Source organism: Hirsutella rhossiliensis (genome assembly GCF_020360975.1).
Source record: "Hirsutella rhossiliensis strain HR02 chromosome Unknown scaffold00015, whole genome shotgun sequence".
Taxonomy (NCBI): domain Eukaryota; kingdom Fungi; phylum Ascomycota; class Sordariomycetes; order Hypocreales; family Ophiocordycipitaceae; genus Hirsutella; species Hirsutella rhossiliensis.
Genome location: NW_025408681.1, coordinates 1,828,525 through 1,855,700, shown reverse-complemented (window position 1 = coordinate 1,855,700; position 27,176 = coordinate 1,828,525). Strand labels below are relative to the sequence as shown.

The 27,176-nt window shown below is 58.5% G+C and overlaps 9 protein-coding genes across 9 annotated transcripts; 4 read left to right on the top strand and 5 right to left on the bottom strand.

Annotated features, from left to right (window-relative positions):
- Positions 1 to 990: 990 nt before the first annotated feature.
- On the top strand, positions 991 to 2,645 carry HRG_10450 (sodium/calcium exchanger protein; the record flags this gene model as incomplete). The annotated part of the gene is made up of 5 exons (XM_044868921.1): positions 991 to 1,207; positions 1,284 to 1,495; positions 1,549 to 1,779; positions 1,847 to 2,363; positions 2,470 to 2,645. The coding sequence occupies 5 exons, from the start codon at positions 991 to 993 to the stop codon at positions 2,643 to 2,645; spliced, it is 1,353 nt and encodes a 450-aa protein (XP_044716276.1).
- An 886-nt stretch (positions 2,646 to 3,531) lies between these two features.
- Positions 3,532 to 6,405, bottom strand: HRG_10449 (utp14 protein; the record flags this gene model as incomplete). The annotated part of the gene is made up of 3 exons (XM_044868920.1): positions 3,532 to 3,714; positions 3,856 to 5,901; positions 5,956 to 6,405. The coding sequence occupies 3 exons, from the start codon at positions 6,403 to 6,405 to the stop codon at positions 3,532 to 3,534; spliced, it is 2,679 nt and encodes an 892-aa protein (XP_044716275.1).
- A 241-nt stretch (positions 6,406 to 6,646) lies between these two features.
- Positions 6,647 to 8,139, top strand: HRG_10448 (cytochrome oxidase assembly protein; the record flags this gene model as incomplete). The annotated part of the gene is made up of 2 exons (XM_044868919.1): positions 6,647 to 6,978; positions 7,059 to 8,139. 2 exons carry the CDS (start codon positions 6,647 to 6,649, stop codon positions 8,137 to 8,139), a joined length of 1,413 nt encoding a protein of 470 aa, XP_044716274.1.
- A 499-nt stretch (positions 8,140 to 8,638) lies between these two features.
- Positions 8,639 to 10,580, bottom strand: HRG_10447 (uncharacterized protein; the record flags this gene model as incomplete). Its single annotated transcript, XM_044868918.1, has 4 exons — positions 8,639 to 9,070; positions 9,125 to 9,917; positions 9,970 to 10,100; positions 10,158 to 10,580. 4 exons carry the CDS (start codon positions 10,578 to 10,580, stop codon positions 8,639 to 8,641), a joined length of 1,779 nt encoding a protein of 592 aa, XP_044716273.1.
- Positions 10,581 to 14,636: 4,056 nt separating this feature from the next.
- On the bottom strand, positions 14,637 to 15,806 carry HRG_10446 (neprosin domain-containing protein; the record flags this gene model as incomplete). Its single annotated transcript, XM_044868917.1, has 1 exon — positions 14,637 to 15,806. The coding sequence occupies one exon, from the start codon at positions 15,804 to 15,806 to the stop codon at positions 14,637 to 14,639; it is 1,170 nt and encodes a 389-aa protein (XP_044716272.1).
- A 1,587-nt stretch (positions 15,807 to 17,393) lies between these two features.
- Positions 17,394 to 18,407, top strand: HRG_10445 (chromo shadow domain-containing protein; the record flags this gene model as incomplete). Its single annotated transcript, XM_044868916.1, has 5 exons — positions 17,394 to 17,629; positions 17,685 to 17,727; positions 17,781 to 17,860; positions 17,930 to 18,287; positions 18,342 to 18,407. 5 exons carry the CDS (start codon positions 17,394 to 17,396, stop codon positions 18,405 to 18,407), a joined length of 783 nt encoding a protein of 260 aa, XP_044716271.1.
- A 929-nt stretch (positions 18,408 to 19,336) lies between these two features.
- Positions 19,337 to 21,390, top strand: HRG_10444 (uncharacterized protein; the record flags this gene model as incomplete). The annotated part of the gene is made up of 3 exons (XM_044868915.1): positions 19,337 to 19,948; positions 20,005 to 20,384; positions 21,174 to 21,390. The coding sequence occupies 3 exons, from the start codon at positions 19,337 to 19,339 to the stop codon at positions 21,388 to 21,390; spliced, it is 1,209 nt and encodes a 402-aa protein (XP_044716270.1).
- A 1,015-nt stretch (positions 21,391 to 22,405) lies between these two features.
- Positions 22,406 to 23,358, bottom strand: HRG_10443 (uncharacterized protein; the record flags this gene model as incomplete). The annotated part of the gene is made up of 2 exons (XM_044868914.1): positions 22,406 to 23,193; positions 23,256 to 23,358. The coding sequence occupies 2 exons, from the start codon at positions 23,356 to 23,358 to the stop codon at positions 22,406 to 22,408; spliced, it is 891 nt and encodes a 296-aa protein (XP_044716269.1).
- Positions 23,359 to 25,300: 1,942 nt separating this feature from the next.
- On the bottom strand, positions 25,301 to 26,411 carry HRG_10442 (sucrase/ferredoxin-like domain-containing protein; the record flags this gene model as incomplete). Its single annotated transcript, XM_044868913.1, has 2 exons — positions 25,301 to 26,002; positions 26,073 to 26,411. 2 exons carry the CDS (start codon positions 26,409 to 26,411, stop codon positions 25,301 to 25,303), a joined length of 1,041 nt encoding a protein of 346 aa, XP_044716268.1.
- Positions 26,412 to 27,176: the final 765 nt, after the last annotated feature.

The following is a 27,176-nucleotide window of genomic DNA, read 5'->3' as shown; positions in this document are numbered from 1 at the left end:
GCATCGTCAGCTTGCTGCTGGCTGCATGAGACAACAGAGTGGGATCGGAGATCAGAGAGAGGGTTGCCGGGGAGGAAGAGAGGCCTCCAAGCCAGAGCAGCCAACCGACGGCCGGGGGGACGGCACGCGGCTTGTCCTCCACAATTCTGGTTCCCTTGAAAGTTCCTTTTCCTTGCGTCGACGTTGTCATCATCGTGTTCGTCGGAAGTGTCCGCCACGCCTCTCCCGTTTTTTGGCCTGTCAAACCTCAAGCCTCAAGCCTCAAGCCTTGAACGTCTGGCGTAAGTAAACAAGGAAAGGACAGCGGCCGGCCATCGCTTAAGGTGGCCGCATCAGGTTAAGGTCTTCTTGTACAGTACGTACTTGCAGCGGGAGGGTACATGGGTGGGTACTGCTCCATACCACCTCGTGGTACGTAGCGGCTGCCCGGTAGCGTCGACCCGAGACCACGCCGTTGCCGCTCCAAGATCGGCTTCCACTCTCCATCGTCACCGTCAATCACCCATGAGTCCATGACCCGTCATCCTCGCTGTGAGTGCCGGACCACTCGCTCACCCGTCCCTCTCACTCTCAACCCCCCCCCTCCCCCCGTGCTGGCTGCCATTCCGCTTGGTCGCTCCCCCGGGTCGCTTCCCCAGGTCGCTCCCCCAAAACGCGCCACCCTTCCATTAGCTTGCTCGCCCACACCCCACCGTCTCTGTCTGCTTTATCCACCCGTTACCAAGCAGCAAGGACCCATTGCGTCCACTGCACATATCTCCTGTCCTCTCCAACGCACCCTCCTGGCTTGTTCATCCTTCCTCCCCGTCTCCTTGCTCCGCGAACCCAACTACTCCGATTCCAACTCGAGACATATCGGCACTCAAAGGAAGCTTGCATTGTGTTGTTACCGTGCCGTCCCTGCGACGTCTCTTGCGACGAATCAATAACGCAAAAGCAACGCTAGACCGTCGACAAACTTCAATTCTCCTCCATCGCATACGCCGCCTCATGAATAACAAGCAGAACCGCGGCGCCGACGAGCGCACGCCTTTGGTCAACGGCGGAACCTCGTCGTCGGCCCAAGGCGACACCCTCTCGCGCCACCGCTCCGGCGCCTTCGCCTTCTTCTTTGACTCCAGGCACACGCCCGGCAACAACAGCGACCGTGTTGCCGTCAGGAGCCTCGCCTATACCTGGCATGTCACAAAGGTGACCCTCCTCAGCAGTATGCGCCCTCGCCCTCGCCCTCTCACGCCTCTCCCCCCCGTTGCGCATCCTTGCTAACCCCAAGCTCGCCACAGACTATGTCAACTTCCTTCTCGTCACCGTCCCAATCGGCATTGTGGCCGGCGCCTGCAAATGGAACTCGACGGCCGTCTTCACCATCAACTTCTTCGCCATTATCCCTCTCGCCGCCGTCCTCTCCTTTGCGACGGAGGAGATTTCCATGAAGCTCGGCGAGACCATGGGAGGACTCCTCAACGCCACCTTTGGCAACGCCGTCGAGTTGATTGTGCGCCTGTTCCCCTCGTCCACGCCTACACTTCGATTGCTGACCCTTTTCAGGTCAGCATTGTTGCCCTTAAAGATGGCCAGATCGAGGTGGTCCAGTCCTCGATGCTGGGTTCCATCCTGTCCAACCTCCTGCTCGTCATGGGAATGTGCTTCTTCTTCGGCGGTCTGGTGCATCGCAGTCAGAACGGATTGGGCATCGAACAGAACTTCTCGGCCGCCGTCGCCCAGACTACTTGCTCCCTCATGACCCTCTCCTCGGCGTCCCTCGTCATCCCCGCCGCTGTACGTTGGCCTGCTTTGCGGTGCTTCCCCTTTTGCACGTCGACCCTTGCGCTGACCCCTTGCTCAGCTTTACGGCGTCCTCAACCAGCGAGGCTCCAACGAAAAGGACAGCAGCATTCTTGTCCTCTCGCGAGGCACGGCCATCATTCTCCTAGTGCTCTATGTGCTCTACCTGGTCTTCCAGCTGCGAACTCACAGCAACCTCTTCGATGCCGAGAGGCAAGCCGCCGATGACGACGACGAAGAAGAAGATGAGCCTTGCATGGGTGCCGTGGCTGCCGCTGTTGTCCTTGTCGTCGTGACCGTCCTCGTCGCCATCTGCGCCGATTACCTAGTCGGAAGCATCGATGACATCGTCGAAAGCGCCCACATCAGCAAAGCCTTTATCGGTTTGATCCTCATTCCCATTGTGGGCAATGCTGCCGAGCACGTGACGGCCGTCGTCGTTGCTCTACGCGACAAAATGGACTTGGCCATGGGCGTTGCTATCGGCTCCTCGATCCAGATCGCTCTTGGCGTCACCCCCTTCCTGGTCATTGTTGGCTGGATTATCGGACAGGACATGACGCTTCACTTCGAGACTTGTACGCACCTTCCTTCTCTTCCCAGCCTTTCCTTTGCCCAACGGCAGAAACACTTGCTCCGACTCGCTCGGCAGCATTGACTTGCGCTAACATTAGAATCAAACAGTCCAAACAGTCGCCTTCGCGGTGTCGGTGCTGGTCGTAACGTACACTGTCCAAGATGGCAAGTCCAATTACCTCGAAGGTGCCATGCTCCTCGGCCTCTACATCATTATTGCCGTCGCCTTTTTCGCCACACCCACCGGCGTCATGGACACGGTTACCAGCCTGGTCAAAAACTAGACAATGATGATGGTGCGCGCGTTTTTCCCTCTTCGCCTTTGGCGGTTTACGGTGTCCTTTGTTCTCTTGCTTTTCTTTTCTCGGTATGAAACGGGCCTGACTAGCGTCCAATCGAGAGTTTGGTTGGGGAAGCAAGAGTTTTCAATCATTACCGACGTCTGGGTCGGCGTCAGCTTTTTCTACTTTGTATCACTAGTGAAGGTGTTTGGGGTGTTCGGCGTCGGCGAAAGGGCCAGATAATGTCAACATCTAAGACGATACCGTTCACACGATGAGGTACCCGGACTATATGCGGGCTGAACGGATTCGAAAGACCCTCCTGCACGCCATGCGCCTTGCGTCGAGATGCGATGGCGTGGCTTTCAAGGGCTTACCGCGGGTTCGAACGTGTGGTTCAGCACATGAGCGGTTTACTATTATGCGCGGATCGGTGCACGAGACGTCAGCGTCCCATGGATCCAGTGAGGCACGCGGATCCGCAACGAGGCGAAAAGCCACCGAAGTTGAGAGCGAAGAGGTAGGCTGGTGTGGCGAGCGAGAGAAGGTGTAGTGCGTGTAAATAGGAGGCGGGTGGTGACACAAACAGTTGCCGAAAATTGGCCCGCCAGCCATCTCGAACGACAAAATGATCACAAATGGTAACCTCGATGATGACTATATGGAAAAATGTCTTGAACCCGATACGTAAACCCAATACGCCTCCACATGCCCCCTTACAAACCATGGGTGCAAGCCGAGCCCCGTCGCGGGACGCTTACGGGAAGAGACGAGGGAGGGAGAGAATATGCCATGTTTATTGCGCATACATACAACACGCACACGGTGCGTGCTTGCGCGCGTGTATCCCAGCGCCGGTGAAGGGTCCAAGCCCCGAAGCCCGAAGCCCCTAGGCGGTGGGCTTGGAGATGGGCGCGATGATGCCTTGCTTGAGCAGGACGCGCGGCTTGGTGGTGTCCTGGAAGGTCTGCTTGGTCATCCACTCGGGCCCGACGGGGAGCCGCAGCGAGCGCTCGTACTGCTGGCGCGACTCGAAGGGGTGGGGGAGCTGGGAGGCGAGGTAGAGGTCGTTCTGGGGGCGGGCGTCAGCGTGTACCTTTTCGGCTCTTGTGTGTAGGAGATAAAAAGGGGGGGGGGTTGAAAGAGAAAGGGGAGATGGAGAGGGGGGGAGTAAAGAAAAAAGAGGAGGTAGAGGGGGGGGAGGAGGACTCACCTTCTTGATGCGCTTCTCGTTGATGATGACCTTGTCGAGTTTGGCGTCCTTGCGGTCCTTCTTCTTGACGCCCTGGATCTTTGTCACGAACCGGCCCTGATGCCTGCTCCTCTCCCTGGCGCCCACGCCCTCGCCCACCCACGAGCCCCAGCCGGGTAGCGTCTGGTCCACGACCTTGTCGTCGTCGGCCTCGGCGACGTCGGCCTTTTCGCGCTCAAAGTCGCCCACCACGTCCTCGCCGGCAAAGGCCCGCGCCACGAGCTCCTGGTCGCGGATGGCGAGGGGCAGGTGCAGCTGCTCCGTGTCGGATGCCGAGTCGTCGTCTTCGTCGTTCGCGTCCGGCCTCTTTGCCTTGGACGGCTTGCTGGCGGCGGCAGGGCGTGCGGCGACGAGCACGTTGGCGTCGAGGTCGAGTTCCTCGGCGCGCGCGCCGGCCGGGCTCTTCTTGGATGCGCGCCGGGGCTGGCCGCGGGACCAGGCCCCTGCCGTCGAGGCCGCCGTATCTGCGGGAGTTGGCGCTGCCGCGTCCACGTGCGCCGACGAGATATTCGCCGTCGCGTGGTCGTCTGCAGAACCATCGCCGTCGTCGTCGTCCCGCGCACGCCCTCTCCGGGAAGCCCTCCTGGATGTATCCGGAGCAGGCTCCGACGAGCCGGCTGTGGCGACGCCGAAGCGCCTGCGGCCCACCTCCTCATCGCCGGAGCCGGTCTCTTCCTCCTCTCCGTCCAGGTCCCGCCGAATCTGCTTGATTAAGTCGTCGTTTGCCTTTCTCTTCGCCGCCTCTGCCTTTTGCATAAACTTGAGGCTCATGAGCTTCGACCGCGGCCCCTCGTCCTCGCCCCCTTCAAGCGCGTCTAACCGACGGCGTAGATCGTCGTCGGAGTCGTCTTCTCCGGAGCTGCTGGTCGCGTCCGAGTCGGACTCGTCCACGCCTCCCTTCCTGCCCTCTTTCCTGCGGCGCAGCTCTTCGTCCTTGCGAGCCATCTCCGTTAGCCCCGCGCGGAAATCGTCGTCCCATACGGCGCGCTTGGTCCTTGCTCCAATCTTGGCCCACTTGCTCTCCTTATGACGCTGCCCGACACGCTCCAGGGCGCGTCGGCGGTCCTGTGCTTCCCGCTCTTCCTCTGAGTCGATCTCTCCCGCCTCTTGCATGGCTTCCTTGGCGGCCACCTCGTCGCGCTCTCTTTGCTTTCGATGTACGCGATGGTAGGCCTTGCTCTTGATCTTCTTGATTCGCTTGGCGCGCTTTGTTTCCCTGGCATTCAGCTCGCGCTCCATCCGCTTCCTGTCCAGAGCCTCTTTCCGGGACAGCAGATTGCCTTCCTCATCGAATTCCTGGGGCTTCGGCTTGGCCTTCTTTTGCAGCGACAAGCCGCTCTGATCCATGATGGACATGATGGTTGACTCGAGCTCATTGCCTGCGCTCTTGGCTGTCAAGGGTTGGATCTCCGTCGTGTCTAGCCCGGCGGTTGCAGAGTTCTGGGGAAGAGGGAAGACCAGATGCTCTGCTCTCCGATTCTGCTTGACTGTCTCCGTCCAGCGGTCCAGCGTCTCGTTTGTTTTTTCGTATGCCGCAGACCGATCCAGCCGATCCTGTTGTCTCCTGGGCAAGGGCACGTTCAGCTTCTTGGCTGCGCCCGGTCGTTTCTCCTTTTGCTCCTTGTTCATGAGTCTGACGGATTTCTTCATGAACGGATCATTGAGACTGGAAAGGCCAAGGTCGCCAAGGCCAATCTTTTGCTTCGAGCTCCTCGTGTCTTCAGCGTCGTCCACTTGTTCGCCGCCGTAATCCGATATCAGTCCTTGCAAGGCTTTGAGCTGCGCAGGATCGGCCTCGTCGTCTTCCTCTTCCTGATCATCGTCGGAATCGTCCGAGCCGTCTGATTCCTCCTCACTTGAATCGTCCGACCCTGATTCTTCGTCGCCCTCTGGCTCCTCGACGTCGGAGTCTTCTTCGAACTGATCAAGCGCCGTGGCGAGGTCAATAGCATCTGCGCCAAGAGTTTCACCCTCGTCATCGTTTGAATCGTCGTCGGGATCGCCGGCCTGCCAAGCCCAATCAGCCGTGCAATCGTCTCATCACCCAAGAGACAGCCCTACCTCGGTCTTTTTGGACTGTGTACCGCGGAATGAGTAGCCCTGAAATTTGTCATCGTCGCTGTCGCCAAATGCGTCGTCGCTCTCGATTTCAGAGTCCTCGTCGTCCTCGGCCAGCCCCCCTAGCCGCCACTCGTTGCCCTCGCTGTCACTACCGTACTCGGCGTCGTCGCCCGCCACAGGCCGAGACGGGACCTTTGTTTTCTTCCGGCTAGGTTCCCCGTCGCCCTCCTCGTCTCCGTCCTCGTCTTCTTCCCGAGCATGTTTCCGTTCGCTCTCAGCGTCCAGCTCCCTTACCCTGGGGGTCCTCTTTTGCCGTGTTGGGAATTTCTCCTGGGCGATGCCAAACGCATCGAGGGCGTTCTTCTGCGACCTTGCCTTGGATTTCTTGCCGGAGCTCTTTACTTTTGCATTGGCCAGGAGGGACCTGCCATGCGCCTGTCGGCCCGGCATTTTGATGGTGGGTGGGAGGCAACGGTGATGCGTGCGGTTCGTGTCTTGCCGCAAGATGTGCTTTTACGGCGCCGCTTATCGAGTTTTCTGCCGCGTGAAAATATTTGGCGGTGAGAGGTGCTCTGGCGGGGACCCCTGCCAGGGCACCCCACCTATCAGCTCGCTCTTATTTCGGGGCGCTTGCAACGGCCGTCACCATTTCGCGACATGGGACCATAGCTCCTTTTCACCCTCGACAGATATGGCCTTTTTCATTTCCGGAATCCGGCGGCTAGCCATCCAGGGGCCTTCCAAGTTCTTTGTCTGCAATCAATGCCTTCGGCAAGCTCCGCGACGCCCGCCACCCAAGATCCTCAGTGTCATTCGACCGCGCGGATACGCGAGCGCAAGCCCGGCAGCGCCGCCGCTGGGAAGCGTGGCGAAGCAGTCAACAGCGCCTCGAGCGCCAGAGGCTGTCAAGCAGGCTTTCCCTCAGACCACATCCAAGGGAGTGGCGTACTGGCTCCTGGGAAGCGCGGCCAGCGTCTTTGGCATCGTCGTTTTCGGCGGCTTGACGAGGTTGACGGAATCCGGGTAGGGTGCTTCCCAAGAAGCTCCGATGGATTTGATGAGAGATGGCCAGCTAATTGTGGGCGCGGCAATGGCGCGAGCAGCTTGAGCATCACGGAATGGAGACCGGTGACCGGGTCCCTACCCCCCATGTCCCAGGCCGATTGGGAATCCGAGTTTGAGAAGTACCGCGCCTCGCCCGAGTTCAAACTGCTCAACCCGCACATGACAATCGATGAGTTCAAAAAAATCTACTTCATGGAGTGGACGCACAGGCTCTGGGGCCGCTTCATCGGCCTCTCCTTTATCCTGCCCTCGCTCTACTTCATCGCCCGCCGGCGGGTCACGCCCAAAATGGCCGTCAACCTGGTCGGCATCTCGGCCCTCATCGGCTTCCAGGGCTTCATTGGCTGGTGGATGGTCAAGTCGGGCTTGAAAGACGACCTCTTCGCCCCCGGTTCCCACCCCCGCGTCTCGCAGTATCGCCTGACGGCCCATCTCGCCACCGCCTTTGTCTGCTACTCCTGGATGCTGCTGTCGGGCCTCGCCGTCCTGCGCACCCATCGCATGCTGGCCGATCCCAAAGCCGCCTTGAGTGCCATCCAGGCCACGCGGAGCCCCGCCCTCGCCGCCTTTCGCCTCTGCGCCGCGGGCCTCGCCGCTCTCGTCTTCGTCACGGCCATGTCCGGCGGCCTGGTCGCGGGTCTGGACGCCGGGCTCATCTACAACGAGTTCCCCAAGATGGGCCTGGGCCTGACCCCGCCCAAGTCGGAGCTGTGGGACGGCTTCTACTCGCGCAAGGAGGATGGCTCGGACCTATGGTGGCGCAACATGCTCGAGAACCCCAGCACCGTCCAGATGGACCATCGCATCCTGGCCGTCACCACCTTTTGCTCCATCCTGGCCCTCTTCGCCTACTCGCGCACCGGCCGCGTCGCCGCCGTGCTCCCCCCGAGCGCCAAGAAGAGCGCCGCCGGCCTGGTCCACCTGGTCAGCCTCCAAGTCGCCCTGGGCATCTCGACCCTCATCTACTTGGTCCCTGTCCCGCTCGCCGCGGCCCACCAGGCGGGCAGTCTCGCCGTCCTCACCGGCGCCCTCGTCCTGGCCCATCGCCTGCACGTGCCCAGGCCCACCGTCCGCATGGTTGAACATCGGTTGAAGCAGCTGCAAAAGGAAATGCGATAGAGAGCGCTGGGGCAGGGCCACTGTACGATACTGCGGGTGAAGGAAGAAGAGCAAGCTCAAGGCAGATCAAGATGTAACCTGTAAAATCAGTAGCAGATGTCATTAGGGGTAATAGTCGTGGACAGGTGGAAGGAAGGATACGTGCTAAAGACTCAACTCCGCGAGCCATCGGAAGGCAGTGATGGGACCACCCATCGAAATCATAGAAGCCATAATCGAATACCTGAACAAAGAGACACACGAAGCATTCATCACCGATTCCACCCAGAACTATTGCTCAAGACTCGTCTACTTTGACCATAGCCAAGCGCGGTTCGTATTAGCGCGTCATGAACAGGGCCACTATCGGCCCACCCTGTTTAAGGTCCTGTAGTCATTACACAATTCGCTGATGGATTCAAAGAGGGCTCGCCTCCGGCCGCTTCTCCAGTCTAAATTTGCTCCCACACCCTAGATTCGTGTCGGCAAGTTCCCTTGCCCAGCGGCCCGAGGGCGTTGCTCACTCCATGTACATGGCGTCGCCTCGAACCGGCTGCATCATGCCCAAATCACTGCCCTGCAGGGGGTTGCCCTGCATGGCCATGTTCATGCCGGCCATCGACCGGCTCATGGACATGGCCGATCTGCCTGCCCCGTTGGGCATCATGAAGCGCAGCTCTTGGGCGGCGTTTTGCTGCTGCACGAGGCCGCGCGTTCTGGGCACGTCGAGGGTTGCCTGCTGTTGCATCGGATGGGCAGGCTTCACGGGCGAGGCGTTCATGATGGCGAAGCTGTCGTCGTCCTCCATCTCCGCATCGGCATCCTGGTCGCTCGTCTCCTCAATCGACGGCGGACCTGTGTTGCTGACAGACGATGCCGTCTGCTCGCTCGGCGGATCGTTGGTGCTCGTCGTCGACAGTCGCTTCGGCGGGGGTTGGTGAGTCTGCGGCAGCTGCGGCGTCTGAGACATGTTTTGCGGTTGAGGTTGCAAAGGGCCATGCGCCACCCCCGACGTCGAGGCTGCCTGATCGAGGGGCTTCTGGGCGCCCATGCCGCTCTCTGTTGCACGGGTCGACGTGATGACATCTTTCCAACGCTCAATCGACTTTGTTACGAGTGTGCTCAGGTCGACGTGGCGGTCCTCGAGGTCAAAGCCGACGCTCTTGCCGCCCTTGACGCCTTGCTCATAGGCATAGCTAATGAGGTCTCGATCGATGGGAATCGTGGTGGGAGAAAGTAGCTTGAATTCGCGAGGCTGCTGCAGGCGGTTCAACTGGTCGATTTGCGACTTGAGATTGGCGTTTTCCTGTTCCAATCCGTGTCGTTGCTCCTTGAGCTTTACCGTCTCGTTTTGCTTCCTGCCGACGCCCCTTGCCAGCTCGAGAATCCATAGCTCCTGTTGCCTTTGGGTGGGCAGCGACTCCCACACAGCGTAGGCCGACTGCAGATGCTCCTCGACTTGGCGCTCAAGGTTCTCGGCCGCTTTTTCTGCCTTCTTGACGGCCTCGCGTGCGTCTCTGTGCGGGTTGCCGCTCGGCGGATACGTCAGCTCCTCAAAGGCCGCCGTCGTTGCAGAGGCGCAGGCCACTTTCCAAGACTGAAACTCTTCTTGGAAATAGGCCTGAAGAGCACTATACTCGCGCCGGCCGGGGGACTGCACAGACCAGGATGTGGAAGTCGGGTGCTGGGTAGAGGAGAAGAGGGTCGGGGGCGGGCGTAGACACTGCAAGGTGAGGGCGGGGAAATCGAGCGAAAGCGGGTCGAAGTCGAAGGGCATCGAGTTGTTGTCAATGTGCTGCCTGTGGCCAAGTCAGTCGAGTTGCATCGGTCAAGAAGCGAGGGCTAGCGTACTTGGCAGCCCGCCAGGAGCTGAGGAGCTCGCGCAAGGCCAGCTCGGCAGCTCGGGCAGTGTCCATGGCATCAGCCAGCTTTTGCTTGACGTCGAGCTGGGCCTTTTGGGCGGCCTGCTTGCTCACGGTGCGCTGCATGGCGGAGGGGCGACGGCCAGCATCTTGTGGGGTGTCGGCGTCCCATGGCACCCTGCCGGGAATGTCGTTGATGACGCCCGTCGCCTCCCACCTGGGGACAAAAGGAAACTTGCTGAGAGTCGAATCGACGGCATATTGGCCGTCCTTTGGGATAGAAGCGGGCTTGTGAGATTCGCTCTCGGCAGCCGAGGCCTCTCTCTTGGCAGAGGGCCTCGGGGTGCTAGCGGGGGTCGAGGCCTTGCGGCCCAGGGAGCCCCGCGGGTGGCGCCTGGTGATGCCGCCGCGAAGCTTCCGGATGGCGTCGACGTCGTGTATGCCATCTGGCGGCTTGGGGTTCTTATCCTTGATGTAGAGATCGAGATGTCGGCCGAGCGAGGACGAGGTGAAGGCCTGGCGACAATAGGGGCAGCTCTTGTCCTTGGGAGCACTCTTGAGAGCGTGAGACTCGGAAGCCTGTGTCGTCGAGTCGGCCATGACGGCAGGGGCGGTCAGTAGGGGAAGCGAGGGTCAGGGCACGTGTCGGATGGCAGAGACGATCGGGGGCAGAGGAGCTCCTGGCACGGAGCAGAGCCTGCGGGGACCATAGGGAGCGTGGAAAGGAAAACGGAAGCAACGAGCGTAAGCGAGGCCAAGGTCCTCGAGATGGGAGAGAGAGCTGTCGTCAGCACGATCCCGGCCGCATCAGGGGCGAAAGGGATTGTGAGCCAAAAGGTGGACGAAAGTCAGGTCACCTCGCGACGGCAAGATAAGGTGGGCAAAAAGCTCGTACATGGTCCGTCAGGAGACGAGGTGCGAGGTGGTGGACAATCTTTTTTTTTCTCTCTCCTCAATATTCCCGGCACCCCTAGCAGGCCCTCAGGGGTGTGTGTGGTACTGGGTACTTTGCTTGATGGGGAGCCGACCGGGGGGGGGAGAGCTGTTGTGGTTCGCGTAAGAAAGGAGGTACAGTACATGATGGACTACCCTCGATGTGTAGGCTAGCGCGTTCGAGACCTTGCTTCCCCCCCAAAGCCATGCAGGTTTTCCAGGTACCCCGCGTACGTCCTTGTCTCTGTCCCCTGTAAGATGAAGTAGCCTGTCAAGTAAATACTAGACCTACCTACTTTACTGTATCTGCCTCGGAGCTCCGCATGAGCGCAGGACGGCAGGCGAGCTCTGCATCGACCAGTGCCTGTTAGGAGGTGGTCAAGACAAGTACCTCTACCTGGCCTTTGGTAGCTCTGCATCGTGCATGCGTACGCCCACCACTGATCACGGGCAGTACTGTAAGTTACGTACTCCATACATACCTGGCTTGAAAGCATCATCACTTGCTAACCAACGTACTGTAGGTAGTTGTCGCGAGCCGTCTTACTAAGGAGCTTGCTTCGCTATCTTAGTAATGAGTGAATGGCGTGTTTAAATAGAGTTTCGCGGTGCCTGACTGTCCAATATCCGGCTTTCAAGTACGAATACCTACCTAGGTAACTATAAAGCTACCTTGCAGGTATCTATGGGACTTGCCCACCATCTAGGTACTGTAATTACACTCGATTCTCTTGCAGCCTTTTTGGCTCGTCCTACCCTCGCTATGTGCTCTGACACTATATGTCGTCTTCTAAAGAACGCTGGCTGACAAGGCGCGCAGGACCCCTGGCTGTACTCGGACCGGTACCTGTACACAGGAGATGAGGGAGACGCCGAGAGACGCTGTCGGGCCATGCAACAAAGTATAGCCTCGTACAGCAAGGTTGCTTGGAAGTCGCGCAGGCCAAGGCCAGAGGGCCGATGGGGAGCAGGGAAAGTCCCTTTTCCCGTTGAGTTATAGGGCCCGTTGTCACATCCACTGTGGCCCGGCAAAGACGCCCTTAAACTCAATATCGGGCGTGCCATCTCAAGGTGTACCTGAGGGCAGAGGTCCGGTACATGCTATCCGTAGGCGCCATGCTGAGAATGGGCTGTATGAAACTCGCCAGATACAGTACACCTGTCAGCGCCTCTCATATCCCCCCCCCTGTCGCTTCTTCGGAGCAGTCCACATCTAGGTAGATTGATTGATCGGGGCGGGCAAGAATAGTCGGGACGGCTGCGACACTGTCTATCGGTTGGAAGGGTCTCCACCTCGGAGAATAACGCAGACAAAAGTTTCCATTGCCCCCTTGTTCTCCTACCTTGGTCAAGTATGTCGATACTGTACTGTACATGGATCCCACGGCAATAATGGACATGTACTGTACTGGATTCCCGGTGCTGAAAAGCAAAGGGTTTTATTCTCGCGTGAGCCCCATTACTCTCCTTCCTTCTTTCGCCCTACTGTAGAATCGAGGGGCGCCACGTTGGCTGCCGGTCAAGGTATCATCAAATGTCTCGTCTTTTGCCCGCCCCATGCCGTTTTTTCCTTCTTCGTCCAAGAGTGGCCCAGCGGACGCCACGACGACTTGGCCAAGGCGTCGAATGAACCCACGCGAGCTGCAACGGTAAATTGCTTGGTACCAGCGCGGTACATGCGTCCCATCGGGCCACTGCTCCCCGAGTCACTGCCTCCTCCTCCGCAACAGAAGTGTCATCACGATGCGTCATCCCCAGCATCTGTCGAATGTCGTAGTCTTAGACTAGCGCGTCCCGAGTCTACCGAGTTGCGAGCACCAAGGGGCAAGTCCAGATAAGATGAAATCGAGGGGGGGAAGAGCCTTGGATCATCAGCCTTGTCGGCTCGACATGGTCCAATCAGGGGGGCCTCATGGGAGAGTAACAAGCCCCTTTCCCGGGAGGCTCGTTTGATCATTGTCTGGAACAGAATGCTACCGACAGAGCTTCCCGAGATGCAAGCCTGCCTGTACTCTACAGACGCCCCGATGCATCCAGGCTCGTATCGTGGGCCTGGCCTCTGGTTCCTTTTCCTTGGCCTCTCTTCCTCTGCAAACCCGGCAGAGGCCCTCTTTTGATACGTCGTCGGACGCACTCGTCGTGCAGCCGCGGGCGGTGCCGCGTTATAAGTCGTGCTCACAGCGTAAGTACTGTACTCACTACAGTATACGTGAGCCCAAAGACTAACTTATGTATTAGGTAACTTTAGGTTGGTAATATGTAGTAGTAGTAGAGTAAGCACGTACTGTATGTACTGTGCGGTACTGATTGTACTTCCAAACCCACAATAATACATCCTTTCCTTTTCCTCAGACACCTGCATTGGGCAATCCCAGGCACATGCTCCGGCCCTTGGACCTGCATTCTCTCACCCAGTGCACGGGAACGGGCACAAGGCTGCTGCGCTGGATTATTACCCAGCCGGTGGGAATTAAGAACAGGGCCCCTTGCCGCCGCCTCGGACGTGTCATCTCCTTTTCGCAACCCGGCCCTCCTCTCCTCCCCCCCCCAAGGAACACACAACCCACCGCGGCTCACACCTTGTATCGGAAACATTTCCTGTTATCTGCGACTCTCCCCTCCTCCCAAGTACAGTACTGTATGCATCTTGGGGGGCCTGGGCGAGCCCGGCACAGTCAGTCGCGATTGGACCCTCCCCTCTCCCCTGGCCCTGCGGATCGGGCTGCCAGAGTCTAAAGTCTCACGGCCGACTCGACTGCGGATCCCGATGCAGACAGGCGGCCGATAACTTATGCTCCGAGCCCAAGACACTTGTCCAGGCGTAACAGTGCCTTGCAGTAGCAGAGGTACATTGGCAGCGGCTCCTTGGCGCCCTATGGCCCCCCTGAGCCCGCGGCGCCCGCCCACGCGCAGATGAGATGATGGCTTCCGGGCCTTGTGTAGCGGAACCCTGCCTCGACACGTATGGGTGTATTTGCAGTACCCCAGGGTACTCGCATGTACGGAGAACTATACTGGTCGACTCTTACCAAGTCCATGCTTAGAGCTGGTCCAGCTGGGACGTGAAAGGCAGCCAGCCCCCTACCAACCGAGGATGGGAGCCACACTGCCGGGTGTCCGCGGCCCAACAACCAGCCCCTTTCCCTCCTTCTCTTTTATTAGTTATGGGCGTACAGAGTAGACAAATATGCACATGCTCAACTGTCTGCTGCCCAGATGTCGAGTCTTGCCGCCGATCCACTCGTCAGTGCCCAGCCTACCTCACCTCCCGCTGTACATGACCAGCAGTCCCCTAATACGAGACGCTGGCCCTATTTCGATTCGAGCCCGCTGCTCATAATGCGGTCGCAGTTGCATCCAATATATGCAAGGTCGTGTTTCCACCAAAGCCCATCTAGATCCGCGCATGGCGTCTTTGACAGTCGACGCATTCAGAACTCGCGTGCTTGATGTGGACTACATGTCATATTAAAACGCACCCTAACAGACGTTGAAAATTCATGACTTGTCATGTGCTGTGCTGTCCACTGATCATATTTCGTTCGGTAGTCCAGCAAGATAGGTCGTATATACAAGAACGAAAAGAAGGAAGATGAGGAAAACACTCTCAGACAACACACTCCGAGCCGACCACACAAGCAGTCTCCCAGAAGGAAAACCATGGTGCGTAGTCGCCCCTCGGCCGTGCAACCTTGGTCGCGAGCCGTGCCAATTGCTTCATCCTCACCCCCCAACTACGCCGCCGGCACCGGGCCCGCCAACATAAAAGTAGCTGCCCCAGCTGCCGCCAGACTTGAATGAGGGCTGGATACGGTAGCGGTCGCTGTCGCTGACGATGATCTGGGCGCTGCCGTCAAAGTCGTAGCTGACGCGGCCGTTGTCGGCGTCCAGGTAGATGATGTTGTGCAGGTAGGCGGCGTGGCCGAAGCCGCGCTCGGGAAACTCGCCGCTGCCCATGTCCGTCGTCGTCATCTGCGGCCCGCTGTTAAAGATTTCACCGTAAAAGTTGATGCGGTCCGACCCGGCGGCGAGCGTGTCGGGCGCCGCGACGTTGCGCGCGAAGAGCGAGCCTGGGTAGTAGCCGATCCAGCGGTCCAGTACCCACAGCCACCAGTTGCCCTCGAAGAGAAAGAAGCCAATCTCGACCTCGTACTGTGCCCCGCCGTCGATGGCGACGGGCGCAAAAGGCACACCCGGGTAGATGAGACCGTCGATTTGCACCCAGCCGGCGTGCTCGCGGTTCCAACCGCCGAGGCCGTCGCCGTCGCCGCTGTACCCGTTGGTGGTGAAGTAAGTAAAGAGGTGCGGCGGCTGCACCTGGTTCGGGTAGTTGATCCAGCCGGCCTCGACCGTCTGCATCACAGGGCCGGTACCGTTGCCGCGGATGACGGCCGTCTGCAGCAGCGAGAAGTCGCTGCCGGTCTGCACGTACGGCTGGAACAGGCTAAACGTCGCCCCGCCACCGCGGTTGGCAACCGCCTGGCTCGAGCTCGCGTACCAGTGCTGGCCCGCGTACGACGCCTTGGCCGACGTTTGGTTGGCGCCCGCCCCGTCGTCCCCCGGCTCTGGCAGCCGCTTAATCGGCGGAGTGGGGCCACCGCTCCGGAGGATCGGCACCGTGCCCTTCGGGCCGTTCATAGCAGGGTCCCGGGGAATCAGCGTCTCGATATCCACCGGCTGGGCGCTGCGATTGCCCTTGGGAGGCGGCGGCGGACGATTGGCAATTTTACCCTGCGATTCGGGCACGATCCAATCGATGACTTGGCCGTTGGCGCTGGAGATCGTCTTGACCACCTTTAATGGGCCATCTCGGCCGTCCACCGGCACAGCCGACGCCGACTGCAGAAGCAGCATGGTCATAACCGGTAGCGCTTTGATAAACAGCCACCGCATGTTGGCGAGATAATCACAGGTGCGTTTGAAAAAGAGTGGTATCAACAAGGGGGTCGAGGCCAGTGCTATTGCTTCCCAAGCGTAAGTCCGACCTGGGGGCACATGGCCGGCCATTTATACGCCGCCCGACGGCTTCGCGGCCGTCGCCTCGACAGGTCGCCCAAGTATGTGGCGTGAACCCGTGGACGGCTTCGCACCCTCTGCCATGACATCGGGGAAGCTGCTAGCAGGGAGGCAGACTTCTGAGATGGAGCATGCGGCGCTGGCTCCGAGGCTCACTTCTCCGCCCGCAAGCCATCGTTTCCCGGCCAATAGCTGGTGGAAACAGGTGAAGGCCGACAGGAGGCGCAGTGGTGAAGAAAGCGACATCCTGCCAAGATGCTCGGTGACAGTTGATTGTCCATGGCGGGAATCAGACTCTGGTGTTTTAGGTGAAATTCCGGGGAGATATCATGGGAGCCGTCCATGCGATACTACTAGACAAACTAATAAACCATCATCCAGATCGAGGCGGCCATAGAGGGCACAGCATTTGGTCTGGCGTGTCCTCTACTACTGTCTCGCACCCTCGTCATCGCCGAGTCCATTAGCTAGGGCCCGAGGAGGCTCTGAGGACAACAGCACGAGGCTTTGCGGTGGCCGCCTCCTTCCGCGTTAGGAAGGCCAGATGCCTCAGTCGAGCATGTGTAAATGAAGCGTCTGTCCGAGACGAGAAAGGCGGTTCGCGCAATCACGTGTAGGAGTCCGTGACCGTGGTGTGAGTTCAGAAAGGTGGCCCCGTGAGACCAAACGAGTAACAGGGGTCACTTGAGCAGGACCATTGATGAATCGGGCTGTCGAGACTTGCCAATTGCGCCTCAGACATTTGGCAACATGGCGTGTGTTGGTTGTGGGGAGCTGGAGAAATTACAGGCGCCGTGGCTGTCGCAGACGAGTCGGATGCAGGCGGACACATCCGGTGCCGGGGACATGCTCCGTATCGAGTCCAACAGGGAGCGCCGGCTTTTGTGTTCACCGGCGGCGTGAGGGAGAATGATGGTCTTGAGGCTTCCCAGTGGGCTCATGTGAGCGTTTGGACAGGGCACGTGACTTTAGTGCACAAAAATCGTTCGCACTGTATTTTATCATGGTACCCTTGCCATAGACATTGGGTCGTGCCGTACAGTGCGTCTTCTCTACGGTAAAGCTCGGCTAGCCCAGAGACAGTCACGGGACCTGGCGCCATGGACCATCGACTCCCAGCCACCTGTGGCAGCAGGCCGCCCAAAAACAAAGCGAGGGCAAGAGGTCGAAGCGCGCCATCGTCGCATTCACCCGTCGCAATTGCATGTTCTTACTGAACCAGCTACGATCGCGATTCCAACGCGCTGCAGAAATGCCGCCAGGTTCGTCCGCCAGTGTTTTCTCCCTCTCACCGCCTTCCTTGCAACAGCCATTTCCCCCCTCCGCCAATCCGTGCCACGGTCCACAGCAACCTGCAAATCCACGCGCTGCTCCTGGCAACCGACGCGCCTCACCTGTCACCTTTTTCTTTGCGCCCCTGCACCTCACGCGCTTCCCCTCCTTGCTTTCCTTCAACCATTGGCCATGGCGCGCAAAGGCCGTCCTGCTAAACGCGCTGCAGCACTGAGCGATGAGGAGGCGTCCGACATCGAGCCCCAGCGCGCCGCCTCATGGCGCCAATCCGTATCTGCCGACGATGAAGAGCTCCTGGGCGACTCCGACCTGACCCGCAATGGCGCCGAGGCCGTCGTCGAGGTCGAGGATGATGAAGAAGATGAGGATGGGGACGAGGACCAGGAGGGTGAACTTGATGAGGATGAGTACGGCCACCGCGTCTGTCGACCCTCTCACGACGCACATGCTGACTCTTGGCAGATTCATCGTTGAAGCCATCAAGAAACACATGGTCGACGAGGATGTACGTGCGGCATCGCGTCCAACAACCGCCCGTTCACCGCTGACTGCCTCCAGGGATCCTTGAAGTTTCTCGTCAAGTGGGAAGGTTGGGAGAAGAAGTCGGACATGACGTGGGAGCCTGAAGACAACCTCCTGTGAGTGCGGCGCGCCATCAGTTCTACGGGCGCATCTGGTCTAATTGCTTTGCCTTTGCCAACGCCCAGGGAATCGGCGTCAGAGGTCTTGACAGAGTACTACAAACAGATTGGCGGCCGCGACAAGATCTTTGAGGAGTCGGAAAAGGCGGCCCGGGGCAAGAAGCGTGGCAGGGCATCTAGCGGAGGCGCCGCTATGACGACGACGAAGCGATCGCGCAAGAATGGCCTTCACCCGGCAGAGTCGAGCCCGCCCGCGACTTCCAAGAAATGGAGCCCCCCCGCGGGATCGTGGGAGGATGAGATTGAGTCGATTGATGCCTGCGAGGACGAGGGCAGTGGCAGGCTGGTTGTCTACCTGATCTGGAAGAACGGCCGCAAGACCAAGCACGACACGTCTGTCATCTACAAGAAGTGCCCGCAAAAGGTAGGCACCGTATTCCCACCACGTCAAGAGGCGAAGCCCGGCTGACCCGCGCAGATGCTGCAATTTTACGAGCGGCACGTCAAGATTATCCGCGACGAGAACAAGGCTGCGGCGGAATAAAGCAGAGAGACATTGACGGGCTCGTGCAGAGGGGCCCTGTGGTAGGATTGCCTGGAAAGTGCGTATTTGCCGGGGGCCCAGTGCCTTGACCTGTTTTCTTGCCCAACGCGCCGCGTGCGTGAACAGGTGCTCGCGAGCAAGAGGGCCCCGCCGTCTGACTGGAAAGGTTTTGCGACATGCCAGGGCGATGAGCTTTTTCCCATGTCGGCCTTGGACGTATTTTGGGTGTAAGATGAATATCACCGATTTTTGACTGCTTGGCTGCGACTTTTTTCGTGCAAATGGGGGGGATGCAGCGTCTCGACAGCGCGTGACGCTGGCCTCGCTTGCATTTAGGACACAACGGATGCAGTCACGGCATTCGTACACTTTGGCTCTCTGCTGCATTGTCGCGGGATGCTAGCGCAGGCTCGGCTTGACGTACTTGGGCCATCCCAAGGGTCCCTTGAGTGACGGCATACAGGGCGATCAGCAACAAAGCAAAGTTCAACCGCAGCTCAGGGCTTGGACCAATGCAGCCATTTATTGGCCACCCACTTGCCATGAATCTCAAAGCAGCCAGCCAGCACGAGTTACTTGCGTGTAAGTTTGCTTAGATAAATGGATCAGGCACGAGATGCAGCGTCTTCACTCCCAGGTGCTACATGATTCTCAAGTCGACAGGGAGGGAAGACGCCCTGTTCATCTCATCATTGCCCGGACCAAAGTTTGATGGTTCAGGGCGCCGCATTTCGTGGAAAGTCAGGACAATTTAGCTTGAGCCTCAACATACTCAAGTCTTGTGTGGAAACTTTGGCGTTGTGCTTCAAGGTTGGCATTGTGGCTGGGTGGCCACGAAACGCAAACGTATATAAAGAGCTGCCGTGCTCCAAAAATCTGCGCAACGTGCAGCGTTTTCCATCAAACCTCCGGCGCTCACTCTCGACACGATGAGACTCCTCGGCGCACTCGTTGTTGTGCGAGGACTGGCTCTCGCCAGCCAGGCTCTCGCCAGCCAGGATCTCCAACCCGCCTCAGATACTAAAAAGGGTCTTCTCGTGCTTCAGCAGGACAGAACAAACTCTGACAAGTCTTTGGAAATCTGGAACAGGGAACACAAGCGGCTATACTACCGGTCGTGCTCCCAAACCATGGACCGCGGTGGCTTCGACCGCTACAAGTACCCGATCTCGTTTGCCGTGGACAGCGACGGCGTGGGGAACGTGACGGTCGGCCCTCGAAGCTACCGGGTCAGTGAAGATCCTGAATACTCTGGCGGCATTCGGTGCACCCGTATGCATAGCTCAAAGGAGTCCTTGGTCGTCTGCAAAATCGACCTGCCCCTTGCCTTGCAGCCAAATGAGGCGGAGGACTTTCCCAGCTGCCATCGGAACGGCCAGCTTGACCTATGGTCCGTCTATGAGGCAAAGCGTTTCAAAACCCTCTCTCTTCCCGCGAGTCCGAACCAGACGGTCAATGGAAGCTGGTGCAGTCTTTCTGGGAAAACGAGCAGGGGCCCAAACCCAGACCCGCGCCAGACTCCCGTACACGTTCAACTGAGCGTAAGTCCGGCACCGCTTGGTATCAAAGACAAGGGGTAGCTAATCGTGGGCTCCAGGAGAATACGCACTGCGGCACGGGCAAATGTGCCATCGCTCCAGGCTCGTATAAGTCGCACACGGTGTACTGGTCTGCCGTAGGCAGCGTGCCATTTGGGTGGACCGACGCCTATCTCAGAGTCCAGCCAACGGTGGAGACAGGGAACGAACACAAGTGCGAGGGGGAGCCGGGCGACGTCGTCTGCGTGTGGAAGAAGCAGGGCCAGACGTCGTATGCAGTCATAGACATCCACGACACGTGCGGCAAAAGATGGCACACCATGGGCTATACCATGCGGTCGCCAAACATGTGGCACAGCGTTGGATACTACTACTGTGCCTACGGACGGGACAAGTGCCGCCACGAGGGGGCGCGAGTGCTGGATGTCGGTGACAGCCAGTGAGCAGAGTTATAGTCGAAGAGATGTTCTTTCAGAGCCGTGCCACGCTGCTTCTGTGGACGCCAGATGATGCATTTCTTCTTCTTCTTCTTATTCGTCGTGTCGTGCGACGCTCTCTCGTTTAAGCCACCGAGACGGCTAGCAAGTGTCAGGACACGCGATTTAAAAAAAAAATCTTTCTTTGCTCCTTTTGATTTGGCCGCTTTCCTCTTCGTGAAGTCGAGATTTAGTTGGCGAGACTGCATTATGCATGCAAGTACAAAGTACCTTACAGGGGAAGGGGCCCCGTTAGAACCCGGGCCGGCCCCACCTCGCTCCCTGCGGCATCCCTCCCAGCCTTGCCCATTTCCACCACTGGCAAAGAAAACAAGGAAAAAGCCGGTGGCGGGGCAACCACTATAAATCGCGGCCGGGCCCGGTGCGCCGCATCCCTCTGGCCTATTCTCATTCTCACATTGAATACATACATGCGCCATATTCCTCTTGTACGTGGATGATTCGACCCGAGTTTTGTCCGTCGTCGGCATCCAGACACATTTGCATACATTCGCATCCGGCCGTCGATAACCCCCCGCCGGCAGCCTCCGTCGTCCAAGGACCGGACTTGTGAGCTGAGACGGCGCAGACGCCAAGAGTGCACGGAAGCAGAACACCTTCCAGCTTTCGTCTCTAAAGGAGACTTATCCCTCTTTTCACGAGAAGCGAACGCCCAAGAAAGCGGTCCCAGTTCCGTTCCTCTGCTTCACCTTACTTTGCTTGATTCGCATTCAACCTCCCCCTCTCCTCAGCTCCCCAGGGAACCCCCCCTACCCACCAAGTCACCAGCCCACCATGGTGCAGCGAAACCACGTCATCGCAATCATCATCATCGTCCTCTTCGTCATCCTTGCCCTCGTCTCCTTTGGCATCTGGAAGCTCGTCCACACCGCCCGCAAGGACCTCAGCGTCACCACGGCCTCGAGCGGCAGCAGCAGCTCCAGCCAGGGCCTGGTCGACGACGACTGACCCAGGCTTCGGCCCGCCCCTGGTCGTCGTGTTTGCGGCCGGGAGGGGAGGGGGGGGGTTGGCTTTGTTGCGGGCCAGTCGAGCGGGATGCGCATCTTGCGTCCGTCTGTCCTTGTCTCACAGTATGCTTGAGACTTGATGCGAGAAATTAACCGAGAAGCAAAATTCGGCGAGGAAATGAGACATGGACGGTGATAAGGCCCACGATACCAACTTACATGTAACGCTCGGCTACTCTGGTATAATAATGACGTTGACAACGATTTCCTTGGACATATTTCCTTGGACATATTTCCTTGGACATACATATCTTGGGGTTCCAGGCTATTTGATTTCGTGTTCTTCTTTATACACGGTCCAAGATATATCATCAACTACGGACGGGACCGACAACAGGAATTTGTTCAATATGGGATATTCTTAGCGTGTGCATATATTTATGCATCTACGACTTGCATGCATCGAGGACAAGAGCCTCACTCATCAAAAAGGCCGACGCCGGGATCGGCGGGCTACCATTGGGAACAGAAGAATGGGAACAGAAGAATCATGGATACCTCCTAGTAGATGGAAGGGCGGGGCAATTGCATTCCGTTGTCAAAGCAATCCGCAAGCCCCCTTCCTCAACGAGAGCGTGCAGGGATGATTTCGATGCTTCTCAACTTCGGGATAACAGTAACAGCAAGGCGACTGGAAGACGCTGCCACTCGGGGGAACTCCGATAAGTGGTCTGACTGAGTGCTACATCGGAAATACAGCCTCGGAAGCATGCGTGGTCATGAGACGATAGAGACAAGGCCAAGGCTTCTGAAATCGATATGCGAGTTACTTGCAACCCCTAAGTACTTCTTCTTCTAAGACTTCTTCTAAGAGATTGTTTTCCTCGTGTGTAGATACCCGTCCATTGCACAAGATGATGGCACGCCTTCCGAGTCGGTCTTCGAGGAGTCCCACCATCGAGGGCGACCCATTTCAAGCGAGACCCCCGAATCATCGTCCCTGTCCCGGGAATATACTATTTTCCTTGGTCCTTGCCATTGGCGCCACCGGCGCTGACGCTAAGACCTGTTGCCGTCCGAGTGATGGTTACGCTTCCCCCCGAGGCAGCAGTTTGGTCCTGGTTATTGGCGGCAGCAGTCTTGCTCTTCTTCTTATTGGCAGTGGCAGCATTATTGTCGTCCTTATTGGCAGTGGCAGCATTCTTGTCGTCCTTATTGGCAGTGGCAGCGTTTTTGTCCTGCTTATTGGCGGCAGCAGTCTTGCCCTTCTTCTTATTGGCAGTGGCAGCATTCTTGTCGTCCTTATTGGCAGTGGCAGCATTCCCGTCGTCCTTATTGGCAGTGGCAGCATTCCCGTCGTCCTTATTGGCAGTGGCAGCATTCTTGTCGTCCTTATTGGCAGTGGCAGCGTTTTTGTCCTGCTTATTGGCGGCAGCAGTCTTGCCCTTCTTCTTATTGGCAGTGGCAGCATTCTTGTCGTCCTTATTGGCAGTGGCAGCATTCTTGTCGTCCTTATTGGCAGTGGCGGCATTATTGTCGTCCTTATTGGCAGTGGCGGCATTATTGTCGTCCTTATTGGCAGTGGCAGCATTCTTGTCGTCCTTATTGGCAGTGGCAGCATTTTTGTCCTGATTATTGGCAGTGGCAGCATTTTTGTCCTTGTCATCGGCACCGGTCGCCTGATTGGCGCTATTCTCCGCCTGGAGGACCTGGATCGCACCGGCAGCCTTTGCCTCGTCCTTGTTGGGAGACCGCGCCTCAATGAAGCTCGGGGCCTGAAAGGATCTGGCGTCAAGGCCAGAAGCTACACAAAAGTCAGTCATCGAAGTTCTGTCGAGTCTGTGACTGGCTCCCGTCATCACTTACTGACTGATCGCCTCTCCTGCAAGTCGCCGGCGTTGGTGGGCGCAGCGGAGATGAGCGGCGCCGAGGCGGCGACCACGCAAGCGAGAACCTCGGTGATCTTCATATTGACAAAGTATGGTTTTGGAATGGAAAAAAGGTGAAAAAATGTTATTTGCGAAGATGCGTGTGCGGTAAGAACCCAACACGAGCGATTACAAGGAATTGGAAAGATGCGAGGCCAAGAGCGCAGCTCTGTTGCAGTGCAAGACCAATGGGTGAGAAATACTCAGTCGCAGACTTGAGGATGAAGAGAAAAGTTCAAAGCGGGAGCGAATGAGACTAGCTGTTGAGTATCAAAACAGAAGGGACGGACAGTGGGAGGAGAAGCAGCCTTTTATTCGAGATGAAGACGCAGGAGGAGAGAAAAGGTTCGCTGGCTTCGATAGACTTGAGTCAGATGGAAGCTGTAGCACAGCACCAGCATCCAAGGGCCTGGAACACGGACGATGCGAACAGGCAACATGTGTCGACCCCGGGTGTTGCGAAACACACTCGGCCAAGTGTCCATGGATGCCAAAGACGACGGCTGGTGGAGGGGCGATGAGAAGGAGGCCATCAGGGACCGGGATTCCGCTGAACAGACGGATTGACGAAACCCCTCAGGGCAGAAGCGGATGGATTTGCGAAACTGGCTGCAGAGCACATGCAGGCTGATGGACAAAACAAGACTGGCGCCCAGCTGTCAGGCCGATCTCTAAACATCATCCACCGCTCATCGCCCTTCGGCAGCAGGGCTCCGGCGTTTGTGAGACTGCCAGCGGTGGAGACGACGTTTTGAAAAGGAGGTGCGTCGGGAGGCCAGCGACAGCCGCATGTCAGAGGGCGCGCCATGGAGACGGGGAGCGGCCAAGGCCCGGGTTCTTCGTCCAGACCCAACCGAGGGGCCGAACGCCAAACCCTGGGACGTCCGTGACTTGTCCGATGGTTCTGGACGGACACGGTGGAGACGCAGGGGCGGGGAAGACGGCTCGGGACTGAGGACGAGCGCACAGAATCGCGTCGTGCAACGAGCAAAGGTGACAAGAGGTTTGCAGAGTCAGTCAAGGCGTGGCCTCTGTGACGGGAAAAACGAATGGCCGGCCCGTTCTTTTTTCGCTTCTTGCCTCGCCTCAACTACCCAGGTAAGGTAATAACACTTGATACTGGCGATTCGTACAGTCAGTAATTACCTCGCCGGGCCAAATAATAATTATGGGTCCCGACGGAAGGGGGGAAGAATTCCCCATCGCCAGCCTCCTATTTTTAGCCTCGAGGCCCGATTTACTCGAGACCGTTCCTTAACACTAGCTGCCGCATCGAACCAATGCTCACTCCACATGGGCCAAAACCTTGATTCGCGCACGACCTGGATCAGCCCAAGGCTAGCACACGCACAGAGAACTCCGCCGGCGGCAAAGGGGTTCTTGATCCTGGGCTATTTCCTCCTCTGACTGCCATCGTCACACAACCGAAACTTGCCTGCGCCCTCCTCAAGTTTGTCTCTCACAATGGGCCGGATCATCATACATGCAGAGGCGAGATGGGAGCTTGGCATGGGACCAGACGACCTGAACGCCCAGCATATGCTCATCCCCCAGACTCCTCCCATGTCCCCCCTCTCGTCTAATGCCCGTGATCGTCTGTGCGGCCAGGCAGAAGCAAGTCGCGAGATGCTTGGCCATGCGGTCCCTGCAGATTGTTTATGCGTAGCCTGCCTAGGCACATGCAGCATGCACGCACGGCCGCCGAGCGGCAGAGTCCATGGAAACTTGAACGAAGCCATCGCCACGACGTCTTCAACCGTCAGGGACCGGGGTCTCGCCCGCCTCAAGGTGGCGCAGGCGACGTCGATGGTGTGCTCCCTCCGTTTCCCCTTGCGTCTCGGGAGCTGTCGACTTCGGATCGCGTGCATGACAACGGGGACAACGGCTGGCAAGACTTCCTCACGGGGGTGGCGTCTATGATTCAGCCTTTTTTATCCCCCATCCCTCCCCCAGGTGTTTCCCTGCCAAGTCTTTGTCTCGTCGTTACCAGCTGGTCAGCCCCTTTACTCTGTCGAAGCCTCCCCTGAGCTGGCTTTCGGGTTTGACCACCTTGCCCTTGAGCACCGTGTACCTGACTAGATTCTCGCAGTCTTCAGGTCTCACGCGCGCCAGCCAGATGCATTGCGCCGCGCCCTGGTCCGTCTCGCCATGGCCGTTGGCCGCCTCGCCACCGCCGACGGGCTCCTTGCTATCGCCCTCATCCTGCCCAAACGCGTTGGGCCGCCGGTAAACCATGACGTTGGCTGAGTACTTGTGGCCACCAACGTGGCTGATAAAGTAGATGCCCACCCCGCCGGGCCGCTCGTCGTGCAGGTCGCGATACAGGCCCAGCGGCCGCAGATGGCGCTCAAACTCCTTTCTCAGCAGCGGCGCGCTCTGGCCGCAGCGGGCATCGCGGGTCCTTTGGCTGCACATGAGGATGACGGCGCTATGCGGACAGGGCGCGGTGGTGAGGGCGGGGATGGACGGGTCCCGGCTGGGTAAGGAGCGAGGCAGGGCCGCGAAATCTAGGGGCGAGATACTGGTCGGGGCCTTGTCGACGAGGTCGCCGAGGAGGGTCGGCACGTTGAGCGGATGGACGTTGTGGACGAGGGTAAAGGCCGGGAGGAGGAGGACGGTGGTGGGCTCCGAGTAGTCACTGGTGTCGTGGGGGGTGGGCATGTTGGACGCCGACAGCATCAGTCTCTGCGCAGGCGCCGTCAGTCAAGGGATGCCTGCCGGCTTGATTCCGTCGCGGCAGAGTGGGAAGACTCACCCCGTTACTTGGGGCGTCGGCCTTTTCGACCGCCTCCATGACGCTGCCCTTTTCGTGGGTCACGTCGCGGACCCAGTCCGTCTTGCCGGTGCCCACGAGCAGGTGCGTGCTCCACGCTTTGATCTGGCCGTAGAGCCGGTCGTCGACGTCGACGGAGAAGCCGCGCGGGTAGCGCACCGTGCAGCCGTCGCAGTCGTGCAGGCACTCGTCGCCGTCGGCCGCCGGGTCCGTCTTGGAGAAGAGCTCCGTCACGGCCGGCGGGCCTCGTCCGGGCGTGGTGCCGTTGGAGCGCTGGCTGCCCAGGACCGATGACATGAGCGACTTGAGCGACACGGCCATCTTCCCTTTCCTTCCCCCTGTTTCTGACATTCCTTTTTCTTCCTTGCTGTCTTCGAGGACGCGTGCCCCGGCTGCTGCTGCTGCTGCTACTCAAGACAAGGAGCAAGGAGCAGCCAGGAGGTGCAAGCAGGCGTGATATATCGCCGGCGGCGCCTGCTCTCGTCCGGGGGAGAGGGCGAACCGCTTCCGGGCGCCTTGTCTGATCCCTTCCTCGCCTTGATGCCTGAGAAGGGCTAGGGCATCGACCCCGACTCGTTCATCTCCAGAAAGGAGGACTTGGAAGGCTTGGTAATCGGTCCACTTTGCTCTGACGTAAGTAACGATGAGAAACGACGCCCGAGGACCGTGTTTCCGTCCGCGCGCGCGGCCGAGCGCCTGCCCTTTCACAAAGACGTAAAAATGGAAAGGGCGAGGATTCAACGGCGGGGGGGACAAGAGAGGATTATGGCAATGAGGGGTTGCGCAAGGGAAAAGACGGGGGGGGGATCTTGGGCCGCGCCAGGACGTGCTGGAATACTCGGCGTTATTATGTAGACACGTCTTCCCTTATCAGATCCGAAACAAGGATTCACCCGCGGCGACAAGACACCCGGCAAACTGGGAGCCTATTGGCCGTCCGTCCGTCCCGCAGAGCCGGGCGACGACGATGATGACAAATGCGCCTTGTTTCCCACGAGTCTTGGTATGTACTTCTTTGCGGGGAAAAAAAAAAGAGTCGTAAAAAATATATGTATGTGTAAAAGGCGACTGAAGGAGATTGAGCTC